Raw genomic sequence first — 19,437 nt, forward strand, 5'->3', positions numbered from 1 at the left:
GTCATTCCCTAGAAGGAGAAGTAGCATCAAGAGAAAAATATTCATCTTCATGTATGCAAGGATAAAGCAACGCATTCTTGCTTATCTGGTTGCCTCAACATAGCAGCAAACCATTCTCCTTGTTTCTGAATTTTAAAAACGAATAATACTACGTATGTATCATATCATCATCCACTACAAATTATGCATGTATCCACAAACTGGACACTACCACTTGTCTCTCATCCAACATGTAATATTTTGAATAAATAAATGTTATTTCTCCTTTTTCATGCATTTCAAATCTCAGAGTAGAAGTCTCGTTTAATATTATTTCACTTGTCTGCTGCCGGAAAATATGGTAATTATGTTTGTTTCACTTTTTATTATGATGGTAGCCACCTTAGCTCTGATATCATATTACGAAGTACATTTAAGTCTAACTCAATCCCATTAAACTGGTTCATTAGATGAAGTTTGCACACACTTATATACAATGAAATACTCTAGTCGATATGCAATTTCTAACACTTTTTAATTTATTTTCTTCTACTATAAATAAATTGGGTTGAATTTGTTTTAACTTTGTCTTGAGTTACACTCAGATTCTAAATTTTATTTCCAAATCGTCGAAATCAACATATAGTATATTGAATTTTGAGGTTTCTGCCATGTTCGGTAAGTTTTTATAAGTTTAGACAAATTTTGTAATAAAACTCATGCATATTTATTTTTTTCTTAAATTTTTGGAATTGAACTTATCAACCTAATTAGAATTCACAATTCGACTCGTTTATTGTCTAAATATGCTCTAAACATGTACAAAGAAGTCATTTTGCTTAATTTTCAATTTTAATTTATTCTCATTTTAATTTTCATTTTGCCTTTTTCTCTTTCTTTTTGAACCTCATTTTGTGTTCTAATTCTTAAATTCCTGGAATAAATATCAAATTTAATTTATTCTCATTTTAATTTTCATTTTGCCTTTTTCTCTTTCTTTTTTAACCTCATTTTGTGTTCTAATTCTTAAATTCCTGGAATAAATATCAAAACAAGTATAATTGAGTTTATGCAAATCGTTAAGAGTTTGTAATTTTCTTCTCTAAATTTGATTTTGGACTGCGATTCAGATTTTAAATATAAAATTAGAAATCGGTAACTAATTTAATTGATTAACTAATGAATTAATTGTTAGATCTTAAGATTTATGGTATTAGCAAATACAAACTTAGTAACATTTATTTGGGAAATTAATGAAGAGGGAATTGGAAGAGATGGTTAGCTTTAACGATGTGGGTGGGGGCTGGATGTATGCGAAGGTAAATCCACTAAAACGGACAAATTAGTTGCAGAAGTACGAAGGTTCCTCGAGTTCTATCCCAACTCCCAACAGTATTATATGTAGAAGTAATTGTTATAAAATTGACGAGGGGCCATGAAAAGGTAAAGAGACCCACATTTAACTTCATTTAGCGAGTGTCTGAGTATAATTCTCCGATCATATCCGATCCACCTTTAAAGCATAACAGCTATTTCGTAACCTTTTTCATGTAAATTATACATAACACATGTTTATACAAATAAAATATTTTATCAATACTGAATATTTAAATTTGTCGGCCACCTCAATAATGAATATTATTCAGAGGTTGCACCTAGGTCTTGTTTGCTGGATCTAGTGGCTTTTCTAGCTATGACCACTGGGTAAGGAAAAATTCTATAATTCCAATGCAAGTTTTCTTAATTCTCTAAGCAAGGGAGCAGATACTGATAAAAGCATTATCCAGGTTTCTGACTATCACGGACTCCTACTGTTTACAGTATAATGATGTTATCAGCCTACGTGCTTTTGGGCTTGAACATTCCTTCTAATTGTCGATCATCAACTAGGATCTCAGCACTTGGACCCCGAAGCTACGCAAGAGCTTAAAATTTGCCCATGCAATAGCCACCACCCACTCCCTTTTTGTAACCAGCGTATTTGAAATGACTCTGATGCTTAAAAGAATCTGATATTATTGAAAACATAAGCCAACAAATTCAATATGAACAATATACATGAATATACGCAATATATGTAAAATACACGCATGATCAATTCATATCCGAAGGGTCCTAAACAACCACAAACAGGTCGCTCTCATTGATCTGGAAAAAAAAACAAGATAAACAACATTCATAAACCGTACCAGCACAAGCAAAGCAAACACAATATATCAATATGACCTATTATTGGGTTTGGAAGATGATGAGGTTTTGGATTTCGCAAAATCAACAAGATCTTTGAAAAGGGCATCTTCTGGCTTCTGTTCTTTGGTTGGGGTGGATGAATTCAGCGAGAGATTTTGAGTTTGTCCCACCAAGCTGTCATAAGAGGAATTGGATCCACTACTTGAATGGGATGCACCTTGTTGCTCAAAAAACTGTTGTCTCTGATTATACTTTGAAGGTGGGGGTGGAATGATGCCAGAAGATTGGGTATCCAAGGGAGCTTGAGGCAGCCTCTCAGAAGATGGCTGTTCATCATACACAGGCTGGCTGCTAAAAATAGGTGCTGAGGTACTCACGGCATGGGGACGAGATGAAGACACTGATGAGGTTGGATTAGGGCTAGAATGGACAGGAGCTGCAAATGAAGTGCGTTCTGAGTTTTGAGGAGATCCTTCTGTCTTGTATGTATCACCGCTGAGATAGTCAACCACACCAGTGCCAGAGTAGACAGGCTTCTTTGATGCTGGCGGTGGGGGAATAACTGGGTTTATCCTCCCTGGTTCTGCCTTGTCATAGACTGGTTTCCTATTCTGTGCATGAGAATCACGTGATGACCTGAAATCATAGTATTTAAATGTTTATGAAACTGAAAAGGAAGAGAAAAACGCAAGGGGAATAGAGGATAATTGGCATGGTTACAGGGGAGACATATCCACTACAAAGGGTATCATATCAATTATCTTGAAAATATGTCAAGCCTATCCTATGACTCCCCTCAACACAATTGTGCGCACTAAGAAAGATGAAGTAACTACACAAGAACTTCTGGGGTTTCACCTATGGGCTAGTTGAGCAAAATCCTCTTCTGATTCATCATCTTCATGGTTTACATTTACAAGTGGCAGAACTGTAGTTTCTGCTTCTCTAGCACCTGAATCAGAAGTTCCTTTCACCATATCATCATGTCTACAGAGCACTCGCTGAAGACTGTCATTCAGTGCCAATCCCTTACCTAAAAGCTCCTCATCCCTGAAAGTGAAGAAACCATTACAGTCACTCTTTATAATTGCAAAAAGAAAAGAGACTTAGTAATTGAAGGAAAAAAATACTTACGTAGTAGTGTTCACAAGAAGCATGACCCGCTTTTGGTATGAACGGCACTGGTCAACAAGGTCAACAATCACTTCCTCCTTCACACCCTGAAACATTTGTCCAGAATAATAAGAAACAAATGAATAATGACAACTTGCCACAACAGTTTTGTACTGAACTATAAAGTTAATAGCAAAACAAACAAAAGCATTAAGATTGAATTATATCCTAATTAATTCTGCAAATAGATCCAAACATGTTCTGGACTATAATGCCCCAAACATTTCATGGCTAACTCAGCATATTAACATCTTAGTTCTGCACTTGGAAGGCATGCTTTCATAGATCCGGTCATGCACTGGACTATCATGCCCCATTTCTTGGTTAGGTACTTAATAATCTCAGCTAAATACAATGTGCATTCAGAACACCAGGGCAAGCAAAACTTACAAAATTCTGACTTTTAAAACTAGAAAAAAACAATTAGTGATCTGTTCAAAGCTATAAATGTGCCTGACAGTTTTTTCATTCTTCTGGATGGTATATTATGCTTATTTTTATACAATTACTACAAAATAAGTAACTTGATCTGGGCCCACTAAGTTTTCTAAGTCATGAATGATCTTGATATTGAGACTGGAAAATTATATCTGCTAGCAAAGTTATAGGATGAAGGTGGACCAACAAGAAACCCTTGAGTCACACAAAAACATATAGGAGTCTCACCTAAATATGACACATTTCAGGCGTTCAGTTGTGCCAGAGTGGGGAGGAAAGGGGTCCTTCTTAAAGTCTTAACTTGATCAGAATATTACTAATAATTGTCACAACCTACTTATTCCAATTTGCTAATTGGAATGAAACCCATATCCCGAATTCCACAGTACCACCAAACAACAAGCAGGATATGAAAACACGGAAACCAAAAGACAGCAATTTCAAAGCTCAAACCTATACATACTTCCATAGACAAGAAAAACGGAACAAAGGTTCCAGAAAGAAGCCAGCAGAAAAGGAACAAGAAATAATAATAATAATAATAATAATAATAATAATATCACCTCATGGTCTTTAGGATTCAAGGCACTAAGCATTTCCATCAACACATCAGCTAGTCCTTCAGCATTTTGAATCTCTATCAAACTGCTTATAAGCAAATCAAGTATGAGAAGGATAAAGCAAACACCAACGTTCTTTTGCATGCTTCATACAAGAATGACTAATTACGAGGAAAAACAGGGCTACCAAAAAACTCCTAACCAAAATAAGAACAATGACAACAATAGTTAGAAGAGCTTCAAAATACCCCTTGTAAATATGTAAGCAATCCCTAAATAAATTAACACCACCAGCATATCTTAACCTATAGGAATTAATAATCCTAAATGCATCAGGCCAATGTGATTGTCAACAATGTTGCAATAGAACAAATTCTGCGAGGGAAAACAAGGTAAATAAAATTTATAAACTTTACCATGATATATAGCCATCAATGACAGCATAACTACTGGCCACAAAACATAGTTGCTAACAGTGAGAATGTGTGGTATAGGGTAGCAATGAACATTTTCAAATAACCTCATTAACATGTTACCTGAGAAGATTTCTTACCAATGGTGAACTACAGTAAACTATACATCAGTCACAGAAAGCAGGGAGCTTTTGCAAAAATGCATAAATTCAACAATTAAGAAACCAACAATTTACAAGGTGATAAATACCCTGTTAATTTCCTTGCACAATGTGATATGTATAAAACAATGTTAACTAACCTCAACTCACAAAACAAAAATAACTATTAGAACATTATGAACATGATAAAGTTCAAAGAGCACCTAAGGCCAGATGCATCTGACTGGAGAGAAGCCTGAATAGTAGCATCATCATATTCTTCAGCAGAATGAACAATTGGCTGAGTTTGAGGAGGAGTGAAGAATGGTACACTATTCTCATCTCGTGGTGGAAACTCAACTCCAGCAGACTATTAATTATCAAAAACATTACATTAGCTCTAAGTCGAAAAGCAACAATTTAATGATACATTAGTTTAGAATAATGAGTTTGACATATTAATAGTATGTGTAATGACATATTAGAATTGAACAGTGATTGCTTATACATTATTAATTATATATGCATATGCATTTGAGAGGGTGGGATTTCCAAGGTTGGATATGAATATCGCAAACTCACAGTTGGATGCAGGTGCAGCTCACGTAACAATATAACCCATTAACCCACTAAATAGAAATACAAAAAGAAACAATGATGACCTAAGTCGACCTTGGATAAATAAAGCGACTATAATAATATGTTGCATACAGGCAGAAAAAACTAATATGACTCTAGTAGGAAAGAATTTCACAGTACAAACGCATAGAATAAATTAATTTCAGAAAGTAATGTCTAGATAAAGAATAGCCGACCTTCAATTCATTATACGCTGCATGATATTGAGGATAAACCCCAGTAGACCCCCCAAAAGCTTCTTGCCATGTATCAATTAAAATCAGTATCTTTTCCCTCACATTTAAATCTGGCTGTAAAAGAAGACAGCAATGGATAAGAAACTATTCCACTTCCAAAATACAAAATACAATTGCACAAGGAACATTTAAAATGAAATATAAAGTGTCAAAACCAGTAAATACCTTCTTCTTCACTATCTTAACCATTTCATGTAAGATATCCCGCTCGATTATCTGCTGAAATACACTTTCACCACAATTTTTACTGAGGGTCTCCAATACCTATATCAAATACAAAGCACCTGAGTCAGGTAATCATTGCTTTTTTAAAGTATTTTACACCTAATCTCTTTCTATAACGGCAGATTAAAAACTTTTAATCATGGCGACTTTTCATATTGTACCTTTCAAAAGGGTATAAATCTAGTAATAACTCAAAACACATATTTAACACATTATATCCAAGTAATGAAATATTCACAATTATCCAAAAGTAAAACTTCAGAAATACTGACAAAAAGTGCCAGAAGCTGTATTTTTGGATTTTTACTGCCCAAACGTTTTTTGAGTATCTTCAATGCATCCTTTGCTTGCCTGTAAAATTTAATTAGTTATAACACAGAAGATCAGGAACAATTTAAAAAAGAAAAAACCCATGAGAAATCAAAATAACGATCAATGAAATGAATTACATACTTGAGATCCAAAACTAAAATGCAGGATCAAATTCAAAAGTGGTTTAATTTCACTTCTAGTTCTCCTGTTTTCATCAATTTTTGGTTTTATTCCCCTGATTTTGAATGAAAAAACATAATGTGCAAATTATTCAAATTGATACAATTGAATTCCTCGTCCATTTGCTTCATCTGTATTCAAGTGCACAATTTTGCTGACTGTAATAATGTGTTTCTTTATAATATTATATGCAGCAAAAGAGTGTCACATTAATGGCAAAATGATAAATGAAGATTCAATTGCAACATTTCGAAAACTAAGGGGGCAGCAATTTGAAATTAAAAAAGGCACCAAAGGAATTTGAAATTAAAAAAGGCACCAAAGGTGTGATTAAGCATCAAAATACAACTCAATGAACTGAATATCACAATTAAGACAGTTTACCATTGTGTTCTATGTGGTAAGAACTTTCTATGGTTTCCAACTCAATAATCCTTCAAAAATGAAAACCTATACTTGTTTCAGTTCAGATATATATGTGATACATTGATAGAAATTCCATTGCTCCCTTTTCAATGAAAACCCTGAACACATAGCCGTTGCTTTATGAGGAAGAAAAGAGCCCTTAACACTGCCCTTTTATTCACAATTGTATGAGTGCATAACAGGAACATGGCAACTCAAAACTTGAGAAAATAATAAATGATGTAGTGATCCACAGATGCCCAATAAAAGGTGACTTTGTCAAATATGATCGGCCAGACAATTTTAGTTCAAACCATCTAACAACAAAGAACTCTTTCTAGCACAGAAAGAGTGCAAGATAGAAGTAACCCCCAACACAAACACTTTTAACCAACATATAAGAGGGTAAAAGATGTACATCAAATTAACTTCTTTGAGATGCAAGATTACAAATGGACTTACTGAAACAGAGTACAGGCAGTTATCCTAAATACAACATAACTAAGGGTGTGTATGGACGAGCTTCTTCAGAAGAACTTTTAGGAGAAAAAAATATGAAGAAAAATTAAAATTATTTTCTCCATAAAGTTAAAATTAGTGTACGTACAAGTTAATTCATAAAAGTTCTCTCATATAATATAACTTCTCTAAATTCTTTTAAGAGCACATAAGCTAATTTTAGCTAAGGCAGAAACTCATTTCATCTTGTTGTTCATATTTTTTTTTTCTTAGAAATGTCGTTCAGAAGTTTGTTCAATCAGACCCTAAGAAACCATCTAACTCTGATTAGAGAAATAAAATTATAATCATGTATGAAAGTATTCATACAGCAAATACACTGAATCTCCAAGCAAAGCATCAGAAACAATACCCCGGGTCCATATTAATGATATCACACAACTCTATGTTGACAGCCCAGTCCGGGCCAATGAGCATGTCACTAGTTGCTCTGTCAGCACAGGCAGCAGCGTTGTTAGCCATCTCTATCTATCTCCAGCAAGTCAAGTCCCTCTACTGTTAACCTTTCTGCAAACCCAACCAAACAATATCAATAATAAAGCCCTTTCGAAAATGTAGAGTGCATCCTACAAAAAAATTAACAGTTATTTGATCAGCAATCTAAATTAAAAAACAAAATCATTCCGTCCAGGTGTTAACAGAGAGAGAAAGAATGCAACGAGGTCAGCATCGAAATTGACAGCAGAGGAACTCAATCCAGCAGATGATCGAAATCTAGATATGGCAAAGAAACCCTATGGGGAAGTAAAAAGCAAAGCTGAATCGTTTGATAGAGTGGAAAATTTAGAAAAGAAGAAAAAAGCAGATCACAATGATTGAATCGAAATCAAAAAAGTGGGTAGGAAGGACCAGATGAAGGGAAGAGAAGTAAGAAGAAACAGATAAAGGTTTATGCAGAGATGGAAGGAAGGTAGAAGGCCATAGTAGAGAGTTGACAAGAAAGAGAAACTAAACTGAATGATAAAGAGGGAAAAGAAACAATACCCGTGTGTGACAAAATCAGAGAAGAATAAGAAGAATTGAGAATCAGAAACGAAACTGAAATGAAGAAGGAAGTGATTATAGCAGTGAATTTGGGATTGTAAGAGCTACACCAACACCCAACCCACGCTTTTTGTATGTCACCGCCCACTCCTCTTCTTTATTATTTCCTGCTTTTTTCAAAACTTTTTTTTACAACTGTTTTTAAGGAAATTGATTATTAATATATTTTGACATTAGTTGTCAGAATATTAACCAAATGTGCCATAATTGATAATACTTATTTTGATTAGTATAATGACATCTGGAGAGAGAAATTAGGAAGATTAAGAAATTAATTATGATTTGTTCCTGTTGATTAAAAAATGTAGTTAAGCAATTGTTTATACTAGTATTTGGCGAGGTTTTCTATTATGACTTTGGTAGAGAATGGAAGAAACGGTTCCAAGTCGTAAGCGCGTTTTCTCTATCTTTTCTCTGTTTGTCTCTGTTTGGATTGGATTGGGAATCACGGGTGACGTTGGAATTGGAAGGGTCAACCACATTTGTACTTCTTTGTTGCCTCCCAATTTTAACATCCAACTATAAATATAAAAGCATATTACCATCAATATAAATAATTAATTTTAATAGAGTCACTTTTATTTTTTACTTAAATTATTATTTTCTTATTAAATATTGTAACAAATTTTATTTACGATATGAAGAACATGTATTAATCATGCACGGTTTTTAATATAATTATATATATATATATATATATTAATGGAATGAAATAATACTATATATTATTCTTCTGGAAAGCTATTCCACGAATCCGCTCATGGGTCAGATCAAATGTACTGTTTTTCTATTTGACTTTTAAGAAACAAATCATCTTGTTCATAAAGTATTCCATTTTATTCTTATTCGTGAAGTATATCACTTTGCGTATTGAAAAAAAAAAAAAAAAAGTAGAAGTAAAATAATTTTGTAGGTTATTTTTTTTGTTAAAAAGACTGCTATTTAATAATTAATAAATAAATAAGTTTTTTCCTTGTTGGAAAGAATGCTATTTAGCAATTAATAATAGCAATTGTATACAATATGAAAAAAAAATATATAAATACATTAACTAAAAGAGAAAAGTATACACAAAAATGATATCATATAAAAACAACTTTTCTTTTCTTTTATCTTTAAAACTATATTGTCATATATATATATATATAATGTAAAAAAGCTATTAGTTTCTGTCTTATTTATTTAATCGATTTTATTTAAAAAAATGAGTTTAATTTGTTAAAAAAATATTAAACTTGAGATTAACTTATTTATAACTTAAATAATTTTATGTGTATTTTATTTACCACAGATTTTAATTATTGATTTTGTAGTGAGCGATTGTTAATCTATTCTTTTGTTTATTAGAATACCCTTCTACTTTGAAAGAGCTAAATTCTTTTAAAAGGTTCCCAACTGCTGAATGAAGAAAGAGCTGCTTTTCCTTCATTCCTCTTTTCAAACAGTGGTATATACTTGGTTGAAAAGTGTGTAAAGAAAAGTAAGAAGAATTGAAAATTTAAACTAAAGACAAAATGGCATAAATGAGCATGTTGATTCTTAATGTATTAAAAACCTATTCATAATCCATAATTTTCTTTAATATTATGCAATCATTTTAAAATATCTGATTATATTTGCTACATAAAATAAGCCTTAGACATGACCCTAAACATCTATGATATATATAAGATCGAAATGTCTTATACATGTTTAAAAATATTTTGAACATATAAGATAAATGTCATTTAAACATAAATTTAAAAGAAAAAAAATATTTAATATCAGATTAATATAATGATTAATTGTGATATCAGAATTTAGTTCTACTAACTTAAAGGTCCAACACATGTAAATATGTTGACTAATATGAAGTTCAAATATATATTTAATATTATTTATTATCATCAACAATCTAATACTAACTAATTTCACATCAAATAATCTTTTATAGTTATCCTAAAATCAATACTTGAAATCTATTAAGTGCAGACACCAGAAATTCAAAAATATTAATAACGGAAAGACGAGATATTCCTAACTATAAAATAATATTATAATTTGAGATGTTGATATAAAGTGTAGGAAAATATGTTAGAAATTTGCTATTGATTAAAAATAAATTGTTTGTAGTATATAAATACGATAACTTGAAATTGTATTAAGGAGCAGGGTGATGGTGAGGTTGATTATGCTGATCATCTAATCATGTTTTTATTGAATTTTTTTAAAATATGAAAATAACTTTACTAAAATTGAAATTAGGTTAAGGAAGAGATCTGCATCCAATCACAACACCCCTTTGTTTTCGCGGAGTAGTCGTCACGGCCACGGCCACCTTCGTGTTTGCGCAGCAGCCGCACCGCCACCGCCACTGTCACCTTCGTTTTCACGTTGAACGCAGCGGGCAGTGTCGTCTTGTCATTCTTCCGTTCGCATTTCTCCTCTGAGGCAGCTGTATCCATTGAGAATGCTAGAAAAAAAAAATCACTTAACTTCTTGATATAGAAATCCATAAGTCAAAAAATATACTTACGCATGCCCACATCCAGAGCATAGTTAACTATTCCGGATATGTACATCCGAAATTCAAAACCCAATTTCAGATATGTACATCCAGAATACAAAACCCAATTCTGGATAATGATATTCGTAACGCATTTCTCTACTACGGACATACGTGTCCGGGAGCTTCAAATGCAAATGTTAATTGCTTACGGATGTTTATATCCGGAGTGTTTAACAAAGACAGGGGAATAATGGGATTTAAAAAAAAAAATCGGGTGCAGGAAGCAATTAATTGGGTGCAGAAAGTAATTGGCTGAAGGTGAAGAAGGATGGTAATGGAGGTGAATCGGCATCGAAGCCCAATTACTTATGGACATTATCATCTCCAACAAAGGCATGAAACGGAGAGATAAAAAAAGTTAACAGATTTGACAGTGAAGGACATTTGAAGGCCCAAGGTAGCCAATATGCTGTTTGCACCACACCTCTCATTTTAGTAGCCCAACTCAATGTACTGTCATGATTTAACTAATATATAACTTCAGAACTAAACTCAGCCATCTAAGAACACCAACATCTTTTTCACCATCTTATAATATTATATTTTATATCAGTTGAGATTTGTAATTATCATTTCTCATATCTCATGTGTGCATTTATTTAAGTATATTAACATATGAGTTACGTTAGTAGTCAATAAATTTTTTTATCTCACAATAATATTTAACATGAGACAAAATTTTAAATGGTTAACTTTAAAATAAAATTAACTAGCCTAATACTTTTAATTGCTTTGAAAATTAGTTTTTTTACTTATGAAAATTGATACCATGAAATCAAGTTATATTTATAAAATATATAGGATAATATAACTTTTATTTTTGGATAATCAGCCTTAAGATTATATTCTATGACTTATTATCTTTATTATTATTATTATCACTATCTTTATTACTATTATCATTGTTTAATGATAATAATAAATATCATTATAGTATTGTTCTGGGTAATAAGCTAGCAACAATGAAAAATAAAATATCATTATACATTATATACCTTATTACTTGGTACAAGTTATTTTTTTTCCTTCTAATTTAGTTTTGACTATTTACTTTCAAATTTTAAAAGTTCTACAACTTTTTGTTTATCTTCAAATTTTGAATAAAAAAATTAAACATTATAGTGATTTAATATTTGTAAAAACTAATTGAAAAAAATAATAGAAAAAAAAATTGTAGAAATTAATTGAACGTTTGTATAAAATTGTAAAATTGTTGAACTGATACCTCCATTTTGATTCACTTCAATAATATATATATATATATATAATAAAATTACAATCAGTAAAAATTATACAATATAAATACTAACAATCATATAAATTGACTGCAATATTAACGATAAATAATTTAAGACTAATAAAGTTTAAATTAATAACAACACTATTCATCCATTATTATAAATAATGATGTGATAATTTTGTAAATTTGAAACTTTGAAATTATTGAAAATTTATAAATAATGATGTAATAACAACATTATTTAGAAATTTTGAAATTTATAACATTTAAAAAAAAATAAATAAATGTTATATTTCTGTGATTGAAAATAAGATCCACTAGCTTTTTTGAAATAACAATTTCCACTTAGTTATTTTTTTTATTTACTTGGTTCTTGACTTTAGCATTTTTTTTCTGAAAAAAAAAATGATACTTACAAGAAAATGTAGAAGAAAAAAAAGGTGCGAATGTGATTACTGTTAGTGTGAAATCGGCGCGTTGGTTGGTCATTAATACTCCACACTATTCACATTAAAATAAGAAGAAGAAAAAAATATTGTAGTTGGTGTAATTGTTTCATTGAAAAAGAAAAGAATTTGAGTAGATAGATATATTTTAAGAATTCTTTCTTTTCCTAATTTAATCTTTATATTTTAAGAATCCAATTTTATTTAATTATTAATTTTGTATGATTCTTAAAGGCTGGTCTAATTGAATCGTAGATTTAATCTATTATTTGATAAGATACGTTAATAAAATAAAATAAAAAAATAAAATTATAAATTATAAATTATAAAATGATTAAAAATTGCAATAAGAATAGTGCAAAAAATACATCGCCTTTATATAATATAATGATAATGATGATATAAATTATTAAAAATATTTTTTCTGATAAAATTATTAAAAAATGTATCATCTTTATATAATGGTATAAATTTAATATTTAAAAATGAAATTAATTAAGATTATAATAATTTTAAATTTTAATTATCTGAATAATATTTTTATGATAAATTAATGTAAAAATAATATAAGAATAAAATAAAATACTCCGTAAAAAAAATCTAAATGAGAATAAAATAACTCTTAAATACAATAGTTTATGAACGAGAATCCAATTTTACATTGTAAGAATATTTTTTAATAATTATACTCGTTATTGAAAAGCTATTACCTTTTCATTTATGGAATTTATCATTATTTTTCTATCTAGATATATTTTAAATTTCTTTTGCCTACTTAATATTTTATTTTATTTGATAACTCGTACTTTCTTTTATGACTATTTTATTTTACTTTTCTATTTCAAATACACAATTTGCCCTCTACCATAATCCTGTTAACATGATTAAGTTTGTTTTAATTGATTCTATTCACTTTTAATCATCATTTTGCGACTTTGATTAAATAATTCAATTTGATTTATATATCAATAAAACAAATTGTTAATATGTTTTAACTTGAGGGAGATAAATTGGAAACATAGGAATTGTTTAAATAGAGGAAAGTTAACATTAATAAAATTTATGATATGTATCTGAACACATGGTTATAGATGAAACATAAATTAACAAGTAATTATTTCTTTATTCAATTTGATTATTCAGATTGATGTAGATGTTAAACTATGTATTTAAAAACATTGATAAAATAAAATGTTAGTTTTAAACAAAAATGTTTATGTATGTATAGGGGAAAATTATTATAATCTTTCACTTTTTGTACAAGAATAAATATTGTACAAAATATTCTCTAACTTTTGTATGCATGTGAGATTTGTAAACATACAAATGTAGTGCAAAAATAGAATGTTGTGAAATGATAAATAATTCAAAACAAACAAATGTTGATTTTAAAGGGTGTAACACATAAAACTAAGGTCAACTAAGTATAAGACCAAAATCAAGTGTAATACAATTAGCCTAACATTTTTTTCAATTGGAATACCCTTAAATGCTCCAATCTTAATTCATTTAATCTTTGTCAATAGTTTCTTAGAGCTGCTAAGAATCAATTGAACCAATTCAGAACCCTAAGAAAATTAGGATATTTAGGCAAAAATTATTTTATTATCAATATTTTTTATTTATCTAAAATGATTTTAAGATAAATAAAAAATAATTTAAATATTACTCATAGATATAAATTATTTTATTAATTATTATACAATTGAATTTGTCCATTTTGAATAGAAAGATAAATATTCTTTTAAAATCAAAATATCAAGTTTTAAAAATAGAGAGTAGATTAAATAATATGAATAAAAAGAAAGAAGTACATAATTGTTTATTCAAATAGCAGCATAAACATGTTAATTGGTACTTATGGATCACACTAAAGTAAGGAGCACTTCAATTGTGGGATCCAAGGCATCATAAAATGTTTCGAAGCAGTTTGGTAGTGATGGGAGGATATAAGTAAAAAATTGGAACTTAGTAAATCTTCTCTTGGCGTGCTTGTATTTGCCTTATCAGATTTGAAATCAGAAAAGCTGTAATTACATGAAGCACACTCACATTTATACAGATTCCATCCCCACAATGCACTTTTAAGAGATTTCATCACTCATAAAAATTTACATGCTACAGTTATCAAATGACTTGTGAGGATCATGGACCACCGTGTTCCATCACAAACTACCATATCTTACTTTCGTGTTTGGCTTTTGGGTCTGCGAATGAAACCCCAGCAAAGTCTACCACCCTTCTCACGCCTGCATCACATCCAAAAATTAAATACTAACTCATCAGATTACAGGCACAATACTAGGATAAATTACACAAGCAAGTGAATATTTGGTAAGTCATGATTTATATTTACTATTCCTAAACAATGCAGTTACATAATTGTTACCCTATTTTCCTTATTCAAAATAAACACCCTATACTAGGTTGTTTTACTCCAATGCCGTGCTCAATCAGATTAGCATTGGACGAAAATATTTGCAACCAGTTGTTAAACCCTCTCTTTTTTTCTTCTTCATATTTATAAAGTCCTTAAAAGAAGGACTGAAAAAGGTCCCATAGCCTCTTGACCCGTGACAGTCACGGATTGATATTTAAGATGCCGTTTCAAGGCAAGTTCATGAGCGTTCCCACTTTTTTTGTGGGTTGAAATTGTCCTTTGACTTTTTAAGTCATCCACCTATTGGGGTGGAATGCAACAATCGAGACACCATGTTATTTTTTTCATCTTTCAAGCACATATGCTTTCTTAGAAACGGTTAAATTTACATATGCTTCCTTAGAAATTGAATGATAGACAACTGAATATTCTGATCTAGTAGTTACAAAAACCAAACAACCGAATAAACTGCAAGCTTCAACTTTCAACTAAGAAACTATCGCTGTAGTTTTAATCTGCTACTTTTCAATGTCTGAGCATTTTTGTTTAGTTCTCGTACAAAACATGCAATTTCATATATGCTTTCAGTACAGTTCTGCGATTTACATAAAGGGCAGCATAAATTATGTCATACGGGAGTTTTGATTGGAGAATTTTGTAAAAAACATATGTAAAGGACTATGTCTACTCCTCTGATATAACTCATCCACTTTGCAGTTAATTAGTAACTGATTAAACAAGGCACCCAAATAAAATCACAAGAGAAGATGGAACATACCTGCTGTTACTCCGGCTATTGCTGCTGCTGCTACTACTGCTACCAGAACTTTTGGAACTACCACTATTGAGACTGGATTCACCACTGTCACTCCCTTTACACGCTGAAGGACTCTTCTTCCACCACTCCTTGTCAACACCACCCTTTGTTGATCCATCGGGTTTAGGGGTAACTCTTGAACTGCTATTCCCAGAGGACTCATTCTTCTTCTTCTTGCTCTTGTTCTTCTCCTTAGACCCCAGAGAAAAAGGAAGCCCCATTTTGAGGTAGAAACCTCCACGGTCAATGTTCCCGTTTTTCTTCACCTGTACCATCTTATTACCAACCCTTTTACCGCCGCCGCCACCACCACCACCGCTTTTGTCCCTCTTGTACACGGTCAAATTCCTCCGATCTTCCACTTCGTTCTCTAGCCTGTGGTGTTCGACGAGGTCCTTCAAGGAGAGCTCGTAGTTGGACTCGGGCATGTTCTTCACCATTTCCATGAGTTCCCTCTGCCCTCTGACTATGGCCTGGGTCCTGGACGTGGGTGAAAGGCCCCGGTGGTCGTTTCTGGTGTGTGGGGGGCTGGTAGTCCACATGGGAGGAGAACAAATTCCAGAATCATCCACGTTGAGTTCCTGAAAAGGAGATTTGGAAGGCCACATAAGAGAGTTGGTGGGTTCCCATGTGGTGTGAGGTTTGTGTCGAGTGTCGTCGTACAGATGAAAAGAATTGGTGGGGTGGTGTGTCCTGGGATCAAGCATGGCTTTGGTTCTCTGTTCTGTTCTGTAATGTTTTAGAGTAAAAAGAGGAATGAAGGAATGAATGAATATATGTGTGTGTTGGAAGAGAGATGGAGCGTGATGATGTGTTGAGGGACGTCAGAGTTTGGCTGAAGGAGGTGGGGGTGATGCTATTAATTTCTTGGTAAGGAAGATTTAAAATGACACATATAGAGAGAGAGAGAGAGAGAGAGAGAGTTAAGAGGGAGTCTAAAAAGTCAAGGGGTTCTAGATTGTTGAGGATGTATTGTAATTGCAGGCACTTCCTTTCACATCTATCTCAGTTATACACCTTTTTATTATTATAGCTGCCTCTGCATCATACATTTAACAATATCTTATCAATCTCAAGAAAGAACAAACAATTACTGTCATTTCAATTTTACTCCTTTTTCTCTGTATTCTTCAATTTAAATATTCATTTATTTATTTATTATAAATATACTCTATTATAAATGAATCATCATTTTGACAAGTGTTTTTGACAGCAATTCTTCGCAAAAGAACCTTTATTGAGTATTTTTCAAATTGAAATGTTTTTTTTAGTAATTATAAATATCTAGAGTCAATCTTAATCAAATTTCATAGACGGAGCATAATCTTTTTATTTGAAATGTATTTTTAATTAATTTAACAGTTAATTAAAAAATTCTTAATCATCTCAAATTATTTTTCCTTTCTTTTATCTTGACTTAACTTAATTCGATAATAATAACAATAGTGTATTATAATATAAGTTATTTATCATAAATATAATATATAAATCTTATATATATATATATATTGAAATATTTATTTACTGTTAAAATATCTTTTCTATATATAAGAATGAACATATTTTAAAAAAAATTATATATTTAAATAAGTCAAGTTTTTAAGCACAATTTTAAAATAAAGAAGTTGTGAAACAAAATTCAGTTTGAATGATCAATTTTAATTGACTTATCCAAAATTGTGCATGCATGGATGTTTTCCGAATTTTGTTTGTTTTTTTTTGGTAAAGTTGTGCTGCTAAGCACATTTTTTTAATTTTTTAATTTAAATAATTATTGCAAAAACTTATTAAATAATAACTAAATTTAGAAATAAAAAAATTAGTCATTATATTAACTAAATTAATGTTATTTTAGAGAATAAAAAATTATTGATATATAAAGTAATTTTTATTATTAATAAAAAATTATAAAATAATTTGTAAAATAGTATTTAAATTAGTTCTCAAGGTTTTAGATATTAATATTTTATATTTTAAATTAATTTTTAAAAGATCAAGAGACTAATTTAAAATATAATGTAGTTAAAAACTAAAATTTTGGTAACTAATAGTTAGATACCAATTTATAAATTATTTTATAAATTTGTATTAATAATAGAAATTACATTAGATATCAAACATATTTTTTAATTTATAAAATAATTTATAATTTAATCATATAATAACTAATTATTTTAGTATTTAAAATTAATTTTTATTTAATAATTTTTATAATAATTTTATAATTTTTTTCTAATTTTTGGTTGAGTTGGTGATTATTAAATTGTTTTATAATTTTTTGTTGATTTTTATTGGTGAAATTGTGTTTTTAGCATGTATTTTTTTTAAATCATGCTTCCTAACACGTTTTATTGTTTTTTTTTTCTTCTTGTTTATTTGATTTTTTATGTTTTTAATTTCTATAAATTTAGATAATGTATTTAATTATTTATTTATATGTTAATTGAATGTTTTGGAATAATTTAAAATATTAAATTAGTTAGATATATTTATGAGCAACTATTCGGTTCATTACCATCCTAAAGTAGTTGAAGGAAATGTAGTAGAATTCTCTTGGTTTAATATTGTATTTTGACAGTTGTTTGATAACGCAATCGAGCTAATTCTAAGTGAAGATACATGAACACATATTTTGACACTAATTATAAGTTTTTTTATGTCATACATCAACTAGTAGAGTTCATCTAATGTATCTACTGTTATTGCCAAACATTAATTACATGTCAAATTATAGTTAGAGCTTAACTGTTTTGGTATATATATGTATCATTCTCTAAATCATCGCGTTGACTTCAAAACATCAGAGGTGGCATGTTACTACTGTAGTCATGAGCTTGAGATCACATTACATGTATTCTTTCCACTGTTGAACTTTTAACTATTGAAGACATTGAAGTTGATATTGACTTTCTATAAATGAAAATGTTAATTTGTATGTCTTTCACAATATAATTGAATGCTACACTTTTATTTTTTTTTATTTTTTTTAATAAACTAATTATTTTTTATCATAAGTGGTTTCGTATAGCACAAAGAACAAATACACCTACATATGCACTTCATCTATTAGGAAGCACATTTGACCACTTACAACCAAAGAAGGTTATTCCTAAACCCAATAATTACATTATTCTCCATATAGGTATTTTGTCACACTCACCCTAACAACAATTTTGTTTCAGATTTGTATGGATTTCTTATCGTCCAAATAATATCAGTTGTTTGATCACTATTGACGTCTCTCATATGAGTCATGCAAATGTTCCTCTTACATGTTTTTTCACAGTAGAGTTTCATTAAGCTAATATGGTTATGAGACAATTTAGACTTCATCAATGTATTCCTACGGACCTGTTAAACTTATATCAACTTTATAAAGAAGACACGAGGAGAATAAAAAATAAATATTTTGTCACAATATCATGATAAAAGGTTCAGAATATGGAACAATAGACATAACTGCCTAATTCAAGAAAATCAGTTAGACAGAAATGACCATTTGTGTGACATTGCACAATATATGCAATGGTACATCCACTACAATAATTTTTTG

The 19,437-nt window shown here is 30.3% G+C and overlaps 2 protein-coding genes across 4 annotated transcripts; both read right to left on the bottom strand.

Moving 5' to 3' along the window:
* Positions 1-1,978: 1,978 nt before the first annotated feature.
* On the bottom strand, positions 1,979-8,586 carry LOC137820217 (TOM1-like protein 4). Of its 3 annotated transcripts, none has more exons than XM_068624165.1 (10): positions 8,394-8,586; positions 7,762-7,916; positions 6,266-6,344; positions 5,934-6,032; positions 5,709-5,822; positions 5,118-5,263; positions 4,344-4,425; positions 3,304-3,389; positions 3,028-3,219; positions 1,979-2,805 (listed from the first exon to the last, which is right to left on the bottom strand). In XM_068624165.1, the coding sequence occupies exons 2-10, from the start codon at positions 7,869-7,871 to the stop codon at positions 2,196-2,198; spliced, it is 1,518 nt and encodes a 505-aa protein (XP_068480266.1). In that variant the 5' UTR covers positions 7,872-7,916; positions 8,394-8,586; the 3' UTR covers positions 1,979-2,195. The 3 variants fall into 3 exon arrangements, with proteins under 3 accessions (XP_068480266.1, XP_068480267.1, XP_068480268.1); XM_068624166.1 differs by having other exon boundaries at positions 7,762-7,975; positions 8,394-8,544; XM_068624167.1 differs by having other exon boundaries at positions 8,069-8,395.
* A 5,864-nt stretch (positions 8,587-14,450) lies between these two features.
* On the bottom strand, positions 14,451-16,882 carry LOC137821193 (uncharacterized). The gene is made up of 2 exons (XM_068625667.1): positions 15,846-16,882; positions 14,451-14,936 (listed from the first exon to the last, which is right to left on the bottom strand). The coding sequence occupies exons 1-2, from the start codon at positions 16,589-16,591 to the stop codon at positions 14,870-14,872; spliced, it is 813 nt and encodes a 270-aa protein (XP_068481768.1). The 5' UTR covers positions 16,592-16,882; the 3' UTR covers positions 14,451-14,869.
* Positions 16,883-19,437: the final 2,555 nt, after the last annotated feature.

The sequence above is a fragment of the Phaseolus vulgaris genome, chromosome 9 (assembly GCF_000499845.2).
Source record: "Phaseolus vulgaris cultivar G19833 chromosome 9, P. vulgaris v2.0, whole genome shotgun sequence".
NCBI classification, from domain to species: domain Eukaryota; kingdom Viridiplantae; phylum Streptophyta; class Magnoliopsida; order Fabales; family Fabaceae; genus Phaseolus; species Phaseolus vulgaris.